This window comes from Acromyrmex echinatior, chromosome 18, assembly GCF_024713525.1.
Source record: "Acromyrmex echinatior isolate Ae372 chromosome 18, ASM2471352v2, whole genome shotgun sequence".
Classification (NCBI taxonomy): Eukaryota; Metazoa; Arthropoda; class Insecta; order Hymenoptera; family Formicidae; genus Acromyrmex; species Acromyrmex echinatior.
Window position 1 is genome coordinate 4,026,091 of NC_141869.1, and position 12,534 is coordinate 4,038,624.

General features: G+C 35.0%; 1 protein-coding gene across 2 annotated transcripts in view; it reads right to left on the reverse strand.

Annotated features, from left to right (window-relative positions):
* LOC105144892 (uncharacterized) overlaps nt 1-12,534 on the reverse strand; it is a 61,563-nt gene that overhangs the window by 32,150 nt on the left and 16,879 nt on the right. For both annotated transcript variants that reach the window (XM_011054127.2, XM_011054128.2), the window contains exon 2: nt 320-575. In XM_011054127.2, the coding sequence (XP_011052429.1) occupies nt 320-575 (256 nt within the window). The remainder of the gene's footprint in view (nt 1-319; nt 576-12,534) is intronic.

The following is a 12,534-nucleotide window of genomic DNA, read 5'->3' on the forward strand; positions in this document are numbered from 1 at the left end:
AAGAAAAAATTTCATTGATTTAAATTATTTTTTAAAATCACATAAAATTTATTTGATTTAAAGAAATTACGTTTAAATCCAAGAAATGAGGTTCAAATAATGATTTCTTGAATTTAAACATAATTTTAAATCGAAGCAATCTTTTCTCTGGATGTGATAATCATCGATCGCGTGATTAAAACTTATCGATGTCCATCTGGAATGCCTGCGGCAGTTATCTTCGATACCGACAAATAAATCAGCGTTATAATCTAGATAGCGATCATCCTTTCAGGCAACGGAAATCGGACATCAATAATTTGAAGTACTTTGACCTTACCTGCCAGTCTTTGTGATGATCATCTCCGTGCCGAGCTCATTGAATTTATCCCAGAGATCCTTGGTTTCGAGGTGACACACCACGTGCCTGAGTTCCTCGCAATTCGAGCGTTCTTGAAGCAGAGGATTCGTCACCGGCGAAACGCCGTTTCCACTTGTGCTTCCGGTATCGTCCGTTTCCGGCTCGTCCTCCGGATTGATCGTCTCCAAGACTGGCGGGGCACCTCGAGCGACCCCAGAACCGCTGGCTTCTCTTTCTGTAAATCATGTTTTCACAATGTTCAGTATAAGTATTAATATCGTGCGCGACATAAAAAAAATTTAATGTATATCTATAAGCTCTGTAATGCTATATAATACCGAATTATCCTCTATAGAACATACTCGTCGCCGCGTCATTACTATGAATTATTATCCACCTCGTGCAGGTTTTTATTCGCCATCAGCACGCCGCTGTACACGGGTACACAACCGGAAACGACCGCGAGAGGGAAACCGCTTCCGGCACGATCCGATATAAAAATCGAGGATCGCTGAAGCGTAGTAAAACCTCATTGCAAGCGAAGGCAGTCGAGCTTAAGGACCGGCATTTATCACTGCCGTATCATTGACGCTCGTTTTTACCCGTTCAGAATTCACTAAAATAGCAAACGGCGAACGGGAGTTACCGTGAATGAACCGCGCTCGATGAATATTTTAAGAGCCGTTCAATTACAGTTATATTTCGCCGTTCATTCCCCGTTTCGCGACGATGTTTTTCTTGCGTACCGGCGATACTTTCGCCGCTTCGCGCGGCGAGCGAAATTAAAAACGAGACTCCATCGATTCGTAATTTACGAGAGGGCCGCCCATTACCGCAAATCGTTATTAATTTTGTCCGAAGGAGCCGACATATTGCGATAACTCGATTCTAAATTACGCATATACAAGCCTCGACACCGATTAATACCTATCTCTGTACGACGCTTTTATGCGGCTGCGCCGCATCCTACTTGCTACTCCGAACCTGCGAAGTTTTTTCGACCCTTCTCGCAAGAAAATTTCCGCATTTACATATATGTGTGGACGTTAATGAAAAATCGCTTTCGTGACACGCAATTATTTATCGTTTATTCGACAACTTTATTAACGGAATAATGAAGAAAGGGAGTGTCTTTGATTAAGATTTTAATCGAAAATTGAAGCTGAAAATGGTAAATCGAAACGAATTGAAACGATGTCCGTCCTGTTTGGATTTCGTATCGCAAGAATTGAATACATAATAACGTGAAGTTATAATATTAAAGAGTTTGAACAAAAACTGCAATAATGATGTGGTATACATAAACGTTTTATCTACTTTAATTAATCCAGTTTAAATTCTTGTTTTCACTATTAAATAAATCTCAAGATATCATCGGACAATTTTTATTGTGCAGCGCGGAAATAAGATCGTATCGCAGTTGTGTCAAAGCACTTGGAAGTATATGGCACGAGAGGCATAAAGTTCTGAGAAAATCACGTTGATTAAAACAGCTCACTTGATTAATACCGCAAATTAACTCGGAAACGCCGCGTCTCATTGAGGCGTTTTATTTCGCGTAGATCGTGCTAATCTCTCGCATTTATACGCATAAATGTTTACGTACACGCCGATTCAACGTAGCGTTGGGCACATATTATGGTTCCACGCCATTCAATCATATCGACGTAAATCTAAGCGTAATCCATTTGGCGGTGGTTATAGGTATCCAGCTATTGATGATAATATATCGTCGGTCTGGCGATAAGCAGATTCCTTCGACGGTTCGGCATTCGCGATCGATTATAAATAACGCTGCGAACGTTCCGCGCGAGAAAAGCCAGCTTTACAATTATATTACGCAGATTGTTTCCAGATTTTAATGACGCAAGGAAAAAGTAATCGGCTGATAAAGCGACGTATTGCCGTCGACGGTGATTAATCGTTGCGCCACGACGCACGAGCGACAGGAAGTCAAGCTCTCTTTTTCAAGATACTTACACGCGAATTTCTACAGGATGTGATTGTACGACGCGAAGATTGAATGCTCGACGCATGTGACTTGCCGACGCAAAGGGTTAATTTTCTTTTAACGATCTTCAACCATTGTTAAGATAAACATAATCGTTAAGGGATAAAACTTGAATTTTTTAAATTAAAATTATAATTGGCAAAATTAATTTCATTCGCACGACGAAACAGAATATAAATTTTCAACATCGTGATTCGTAGTTTACGCAACATAAATCACATCTATGCAAAAGTATGCTGAGACGATTCTTTAATAAATTCACTGGCAATTTTTTTTTTTTTTTCATAGCTTTCCGATAAGGGCCTTCTCTGCTCAAGCAGTTGAGATCAGAGTTATTTATATCTAACGGGAATGCGAGACCAGCATCTGCCATTTTAACAGGTCCCTTCTCCGCGTAATTCGCGGACACGTATTTACCACGTGCGCCTTCGCGTTTCCATGGTAAGAGCAGTCGTTGTACTCGGGGAAACTGTAATAAACTTCGTAATGGGCAGTTACGAAGTACCGACCTGGTTGGTATGTCAGGTGCCGGCTATCAATTTTGCACATTGATGCCGCGCGCGCGAGGAATTAATTGTCCATTCGGCATAAGGCGAAATCCGTCATCGGTATTATAGCCTCGCTTTTCCGGTTTTCTCTCTGCGAAAATCCGTAATTGATCGCCGTGTATAAGCCCGCAGTATATACACTGTGCACGTTTCTCTTTCTTTATCGGAAAATAAGCACGTAAAGAAAGAAGAAAATTTTAACGTCACTAAGATAATACGAATCGATTACAAGTCAAAAGCAGGATGGAGGCACCGCACGAAATAAAGATGTAAATTATTTTATTGGCTGCCAAATACAATTTTGTATTTTTTAAATATAGAAAGAACCGATTTTGCTTTGATCTGAAAGATTTAAATTTCGCAGATCTGAAAATAATTTTATTAAACTAAAATAATTATGTTAGAAACTGAAAAGTGACGAGCATGTTGCAAAAAATTTTGACATTCTAAACTTTAAACCTACAACAAAATTATTTTGATCGTCTAAATAAAATTAATTTCTAATCTATATCTAGCAAAATTTTAGATCTTTCAGTAAAATCATTTTTTCGATCATATATGATAAAAATACACGGAAAGGATGGTCTTATTAAAATATCTAAAAATTTAGCTAGATACAGATCTGAAAATAGTTTTGTTAGATCATCAAAATAATTATGTAGGATACTTATAATAATTATGTAGGACACTTAAATTTTTTTGTTACTAAAATGTCAAAACTTTTTACAGCATTGCTCATCATGTCTGAGATTCCCACATAATTATTTTGACAGTCTAATAAAGTTATTTTGAAATTCTGTATCTGGCTAAATTTTTAAATACTTCAGCAAAATCATTCTTTCGGTATATAATATAAAATATTATAGATATAAATATAATTAAATATAATATATAATAAATATATGACTGAACAAACATCTCAATATATATATATATCACAATTAATAATTAATAATTAATGTCACAACAAGTGTTCAATATTATTTCGATTTTATCAATGTGTATTATGCATGCGGTGAAGCTAAATGTAATCGAAATATTCACGTCACGACTTTTTTCACTTCAAGATAAAAGCTCATATAGAACAAAAACCACACAAATAAGGAAATAACGCGATGGCTAAATAAAATCTCTTGGTTTACCTTAAGTTACTACAGGTTATAATTTCACATACCGCCGCTCTTAGGCGGCATCACGCTAATAACGCTAAACTAAAGCAAGCTTCGTTGTAAGTGGATAATTATCCTTTTTCCAGGCGCTACCGCGCGCTCATTATATTGCTTACCTGCCGTGTATGACCGTCATGCCGTAATCGAGGACATTAGTCATATTACATTTAATAACGCCTAAACCGCGGCGAGACCAGAGGAATGATTCTCGAAAGTTCGGCGATATAATATTGATCGGCCGCAAAATTGATTGACGGTAATACGTGCCATGAATTATCCAGTTCGATATGTAAATTATCGTCACGTTCTCCGTTATTTCGTTCCGTATTTACATCACATGCATTTTGCGGTAAACGCCTTTCGATTTCTGGTTTATAATCACTTTATACATACAAGAGAGACAAAGAAACAAAATTTCGCTTCATAAAGATATAAACTCTGAAGTACTTGAATTAGTACATTTTACACTCTTGCATGCATGAAATATTCTTCTTAGTACAAATTAATATTATATAAATTACCATAGTACTTCTTGTATAAATTATAATGCATAATGATTGTAATTTCTCTATTTTATTTTACGTATTTCGATTCGCGTCGATCAACCTCCTTCTAAAATTTATTTTATATATTTTACATTTTATCAAAAGTTCGTAATTACATCAAATATCGCACACGATGCATAAATTATGTAAATTATCTTTCGATTACAACATCGCCAATTCGCTTCACGAGTGGTATCGTGCATTTATATTTCTTGCCTCTCTATGCGCATCTTTATAACACGTATGATAAATTATATAAAATACGTATACTGAACTTATATCTTCCCCAGCGTAGACATATTTACTAAACCATGCAATATGAAAAGTGTTTAGTATCCGATCCTTGGTTGTTAACCTGCTGATACGGGCATTAATTTGTAGATATGTAATTCCAAATTTTTAAGCACTATTCGCAAAAATCATTCGCGAACGATGAACTTTAATTCTTTTTAATGCATATACAGCGTATTTCAAAATATTTAATTTTTATATGTAGGTTTAGTAATCTTTAGTTTCTTTAAAAAAATTTGGAAAATTTTCAAAAAAATTATTTAGTTTATTAAGCAGTTCCGGAGTTTAATGTGCTTAAAATAATTCTATAAATAAATATTTCATTAACGAAAATAAAATTCCAAGAGCCAATAAAATCTTCTGTCATACATTAAAGGAAAAAATGATGTATTAACAGCATTATTTTAATTCAAAATCATTTTGTCAATTCCACACACTTTTTCTCTCTCTCTCCAATACACACAATATACACACACAATAACTCTATTAATGAAATACGTCAAACTCTTGTTTTAATAAAATTTTATTGCTTTCATTAATACTGTTATTGAATCAACAACATTATTTTTAATTAAGATAGTGCTGTTGATATATCATTTTTTTCAGTAGAAATTACTTGCATTTTTATTATAATTATGTATAATAAGTTATGATAAGTAACGTATGATAAAAAAAAGTTAGTTATTAATAAGTAATTTTAATTTGGCTAAAATGATAAAAGTGAAGGATATTTATTGACTCACCTACGTATATTATATCTTTATTTTACACAGTTATTACATCATCAACATATATTATTTTAATGATACGCGCTTTTTATGATATCTCATTCATTTTTATCATATTTCTCACTCATTTCCAAAGAGTGTTCGCTCATTTAGACAAATGGACCGCTTTAGAAAGGGTTAAAAGCAGTTTGATCCTCTAAACCGGACGACTTGTTTGCGCAATCGTAAACTCCTTGGCGGCCGCTACACATCGCGGAATATTAGGTACGAATTACCACTTGCAATAACAGTAATCTTCATTCGTCGGCCGGCTTTTAGCCGTAAAACGCCGCGGAGAGTCCCTTGCGGTCGCCGGACTCTGTATTTACGTTGTGCTCCAAGCTCTCGCGGCTGCGAACCTTTCAATATAGAAAGATCTTCGTCGGCGGGGATTATCCGCACGCAACTCGTTTCCACCGCAAGAGAGCCGATAACCACAAAGCAATAATTAATTACCGTCGGCACCGATACGCCGATTTATCGACGATTATTACCTTGCGAGAAGGAGCCCTGCATACACCTGCACGAGTCGAGCTACGCGCGCGTTTAACACTCCGCGAAGAAGTTATTTAACAACCGCGAGATCGAGTACATAAATTCTGAAACGACCGATCGATATCGCTTCATTAATACAACTCGATGGGCGTAGCCGGAATTATGGTTACACCTGTGGCGAAGAACGTGAAGATGTTCGCACGATTCTTCGTGCGTGCGCGCGCGCACGTTATAGGAATTGTTCTTCAAAGTTGCATAAAGCATATTGTTTAATCCTTTTTAGCATGTTAAATGTTGTGTAAGCCAACAGAATTTTTCTCTCTTTTTCCAATTTAATTCTCTACTCCTACTTCTATTATATATTTATACTCCTGTTCCTATCTTCTTTGCCAAATGTGTTCATTTACAATATTAACCCTAAAACACATCACTGGATAATTCATATAAATATAGATTTTTGTACAATTTTTAAATTTTTATTTAATGATTTCCCTTTAATAACTTCACAATAGATCATTTTTCAGCAATGATGTCTACTCAGATACATTGCTGAGACTTTGAATTTTCGTTGAAGAAAACTTGTAAAAAATATTGATTGGAACCAAAGTTATGACTTCTCAAAGTTGCATGGATCGCTCAGAATATTTTAGGCAAAGACATAAAGTACGAACTGTGCTATTCGTATATAAAATTGTTTGACAAACATGAGAAATAAGATGGTTTCGATCTCTTTCTATTTAATCAATCACAATATCTTAGAAAGAAAAATTTCTTTCGTCCTCGGGTTTCTCTCATTTTAATGACCACATTTGATACACTATTTAGATACGGATATACTGCAGTTTATACTCTATTGTCCATATTTGTGTCAGACCTTATACTTAAGGCTTCCTTAAATTTATCTTTTTAGGTGTTCAGTAGCCAATCGAATAATTCATAGAGCTTCTGAAGATAAATTTAAGGAAACCTTAAATATAAGACCTAACTATAAATATGGACATGTCTTTAATTTTAGGTTGACACCGGAAGTGATGTGTTTTAAGAATGTATAAGCGTTAATAAATTATTATTAATACCAATAAATTCTCTATTTCACTTCGTAATTCCAACGATTTTCATTTCTTTTCAACATCAACGCACTGAGATTGAAGAAGAACTTATTTGGAATATTGAGAATCGTGAGATTTTTTTCATTTTGTCGCATGCATGCGTGAACCCGACATTCGTCGATTAGAAACGATAATTATTAACGACGACGTGGCATCGCGAGACGCATTATTTCCCAGGAATATCGCGTGGCCTGAATCGAGCGTGTTTCCTCGCTTAATTGCGGAGAGGCAGACGAGAGCGACAAGGGAAAGAGAGAATCGGCGTCCTCGGATATCCGTGATTAAGTTGCCAGCGAGGGTCGCGCGTCTTGATGCGATAAGAGTCTGGCATCAGGCGATACCTGCTGCGTCACGTCGATCGCGGACGTACTGAAGGAAGAACCTGTCGGTTTTTCGAGACGTCACCAACACAAATAAGCAACCGGCAGAAACCAGTAATTTTCACCGGTCGCGCACTGACGTTACGTAAAGCGATGCAATTAGCGACACGGCGCGGCGGTTCGATAAGTCGCGTAAACATCCCCTTTACATCAAACTGGCAGCAGACATTTTAATTATAATTTCTGGCTTTGCATTAGTATGCAATAGCTGAAGGAAAATCCAAAATTATAGAGACTATCGTAAGCTTGGCTTGCAAGTGAGTGAGTAGACAATGAGCATTAAGTTGTGTCTTCAATGTATTGAATTTGATATTGTGCTTATTTTTTCGTTCTGAGTTATTAATTAGATTATTTGTGTTTATATAAAGGTCTAAGTAATAAATATTTTATTATTAAGAGTGTAAAATGTATAAAAATCTTATGCTACATAAATTAAGAATAGCCTACTTCCTTAGATGGAAAATTTACTTATCAGTAGCAATATTGTATTATTCAAACTATGTACAATTTTAACGTTGACGTGCTGTAATCTAGAGTTCTAGATAAACCAGAGTAGCGCAAAGGTCCATCATGTTTGATCCTTATGTTAAAGAATTACTAAGCACTTAATGAATGATATCTTATCAAGTCAAACATGACCAAAAATGGTCGAAATAGCCAAAAGAAAATTTGTCGGTATTCGGTTCAGAAAAAGTTCTGTTTCTAACCTTTATTCTATCTTCTCATTCATTACTTAGAAAAGGAAGCTAAAATAAGACTTATAGGCATACATAACGCCAAAACCAAACAATAGTCTCAATAGTGTCCTTAGATTAAAGAGAACAAAAAATTGCGATATTCAGTACTTTACAATCATTCGTTGCGCACAATTATTTTATCTTCTGGGTCCCTATTTTTGAAAAGAAACGTATACGAATAACTAGGGAAAAAATATTATAGTATACATACCTAACACGTATTGTAATGTTTACCAGGGCGGCGTTCATCACCCAAAGAAAGTTTTCTTCAATCAAAGAAATGTTTCTTTGTTATAAAAAAAATTTTTTGATTTGAATGTCATTTCTTTGATTTAAATTATTTTTTGAAATTAAATAAAAAAATTTATTTAAACATTTCTTTGAGTCGAAAAAACCTTTTTCTGGGTGTAATTGGGGGAAAGTAGGTACGAGCGACTCTTGCAGATCCTCGATGTGTGGTCCATCATCCGTATATTTTTATTCGACACGATCTACGGCCGTGTTAAACGACTGACGAAACGGATGACGAGCCGCCGTGGTGGCCGAGTATCTGCCTCCTGGTGGCCGTGCGTCTCGTTTCTTAGCATATCTCGCAGCTTTACGGCACGCCGAGTGAATTACGATTGCGAATGCGAGCGCGGACGAAGCGGATCAAAGCGCTCGTGGGACAGATTGAAACGGGTCGTGAGCACGAACGACGATCTACGAGTCTTGCACTACGACAACGAACAAACACCATCCTCATCCCGTTTGATCCGATTGCGCGCGAATGAACTCGTTAGAATCGCTAAACATTGCCAAATTGATTTTAAATCAACCGAATGTCTAAGAAATATCACGGAAGACACTAAGATTTAAATAGATATTTAAGTAAGTTAATTAATTAATTTTTGATAAAAAAACACCGAAAACAAACTGGACGCTTCTCAAACAATTTAATTTTTTCATATAAAAAGATAAAGAATAATACAAGTGGAAAATCTATCAATGTGTGAATAACATAAGTAGAAGAAGTGAAGACTTTATTTGACCCATCAATTGGTGCCTAATAATTCTTTCGTTTTTACAATTTCTAGTTTATGCACGTTGATTTATCAATCTTGAGAAACACAGTTCTAAACTGAAATTGTAATACATAATAATACAAATTAAATTGACAAGTAATTTAATAATACTGGTACTAATGAGTATCTTAAAAAAAAGAAAAATTTCTTAAGACAAAGTTTCTACTATTCGAGAAAATATTTATCACTCGGTGCTCTGAGAGTTAACAATGTAATTTAACAGCAGCAATGAGAGTGATATCATAAATATTTTCCAGCGGAAGTCTACGTCTGTTCGAGGAGACAAGTTTACGAGCGAGCATAGAGTGCGCGAATGAATTACGATCGTCACCGAAAATCGAAACATTCGCGACTGACGGGAATTACTTAGGTACACCAAAACAATTTTGTTGAAGTATCTAAAAATTTAGCTAGTTTATTTAAGTGAGCTAGATCTGAAAATAATTTTATTGGACCATCAAAATAATTACGTAGGAGTCTCAAACATGATGAGCGATACGGTAAGAAGTTTTAACATTAGTAAGCAGTTTAAATGTGCAAATAAAATTATTTTAAGATCTGTAGTTATTTAAAAAGGGAATAGATCAAAATTGATTCGAAATGATCCGAACTACATAAATTCACAGATTTTAAGATATTGATCAGATTACTAAGATGAGCGTCAATATTATTAAATTTTTTGTCAATTTAATTTATGATATTACTACCCTAGTCCTGTTAGAATTACGTTTTAAATTTGAAAATTAAATTCGGCGTGCAGTTTGCAGGAATGGATACGGTATATAAATTTACCGAATTATTTAAGCACTTAAAAAGTCAGCTTAATTGTTTAAGATCTTTGTTTCCAATATGTTGTGTGTATGTTATGTGTATCCACACTATGAAAGTATCTTAAAAGATATTTTGTTTAATATTTTAATGGATTTTCATGGGCTTTCATAAATAGCGTTTCATAAATATTTTCCAAATTTGTTCAAGTCAGAGAATTATATTGGTGAGGAAATTTGACCGCAAGAAAGCCAACTTGGATAAAGCTATGTCGCTCCTTTAAAAGTTTCTTTTCACTTTTCCTCGATTTCACTTTAATCTTGTTAACTTCACAGTGCGTTTCTCTCAGTCCTTCGAATGAACTCTGAATCTTTTTGAGTAGCTATATATTTTCTAAACTACTCGAAGGCTCTCATTTATGCTATTGTTCTGTAGCGGAATCTCTAAACGTTTTTTCAATGATTGTCGCTATCGTTAACTAGCGATAGTGGCAGAATTATCCTGGAAGAAAGTATCACTCATTGGCTGTCGCTAGTTAACGATTGCGACAATTGTCGATAAAATGTTTAGAGAATCCCGCAACTGGTCATCTCTACACGAAATCCTTTTACCAGTTCGTGTGATGAGTCCATCAGTAGACGGTTTTTGGTGAAAATTTCATGAAAATTTATTTAGGAAGTGTTACAAAATTTACTGTCAGTACTGAAAACCTACAATGCACGTAACGTAAACGTAAATTTTCAATACTGGCAGAAAATTTTGGAACACAGCTTTAGTTGACCAAGTTTTGGATCAACTTTGGCATACTTCAACAAAACCGTTCTTTTCATACATATTATAAGGTTGCATGATATCGCGACCATTCTTCGAATTGCATTTTAATTTAGCGCCAGCAATAACGGGTCCTTCGTGCTAATAACATGAACAGTGCCGCTCCTCCGCCCTTCTTCTTTCGAGGTCTAAATATCTAATTAAGATAGCGGAAAGCGTATTAAAAACGCTCTGTCAAGCGTCGCCAGAATTACGCCGACTCATCGATCCGTCATTAATGAAAAGTAAATTAGCGATATAAAATCGAGCGTGCGTGCGCGACCGTGTGAAGGAAAGGACTGTCGCGGAAGTCTATGTTTGCCGAGCAACGAGGTAAATTGAGTATTGACGCGCCGTATCTGATCGCGCGATAGGAGGAACATCTTCAGATCGATCAATCAATCTGTCGACAGGTAATTAAAACCGGCACCTTGTTTGTTCGCGAAACGTAAATTAATCTGAGCGTGACGCGGTGCGTTCCTTCCGTTTTCATCGAAGATGACGTACTTTCGCGGTAGCGTCCGACATGTACGCAAAAAATTGATTACGCCATTCGAGGCCATTCGACGTCTCACTTCGCGGCAATGTTCGCGAAACAATTTTTGCAAAAAGAGAACGGGGCCTCGATAAATAATTATGACAGAAGATAAAAAAATATACGAGTTTGGAATTACCGCAGTAACAATCGATATCTATCCGCTAAGAAGATATTAAGAAAAGTGCTCAATAGATAAATTTGTATATGAATAGCTACTAATTCGAAAAAAAAAAATTATACGAATATTTTGTATTGAATCAATTAATACGAGATATTATCTTTCATTTAATTTCTTTTTCTATCTTAAAAAACCTAATTTTCTTTTAATTGTAGAATCTATGTAAATAATTAATATATTGTGTACATTATTTTACATTTTCATAAATAAATTTTATAAATATATATAACGATAGAAATATAAAGCTCAGGTTTCTATGATAAATTAAATTGATTTTGATCGTTTAACTTTTAACTAAAATGATCGGCAAACTTGTAACTAAAATGTACTTGATTCATTACCAATAAAGAATAAAAAAAGTTTATATTTTATTGTGAATACAGCTTGACACGCAATGTGTTAAAAGAAACTGTGATTTAAAAAAAATACGAATATAATTGCATTTTAATATCACCTTATATACTATTGAGATCGAGGTCATTTCATTACATTAGCCGACACAGTCATTACATTAATCATCGAGAATTGTTCACGCCAACATTAATGCCATGTTAGAACTAATCTCTTTTTGCCATATACAAATCTCTGCAAATTATAAAACCAGAAAGGATTTAAAATAAATTTTTCAAAATAATTTGCTCTTTAAAAAAAAAAAAATTCGCCTTCTGAAAGATCACACTTCTGAAAATTTTTCCCGTTTTTTTTTTATCCATAATGCTTCTCGATTTAAAAATATTCGATTACAGTGATATTCCTTTGCATAAATATGAGACTTGACAATGGC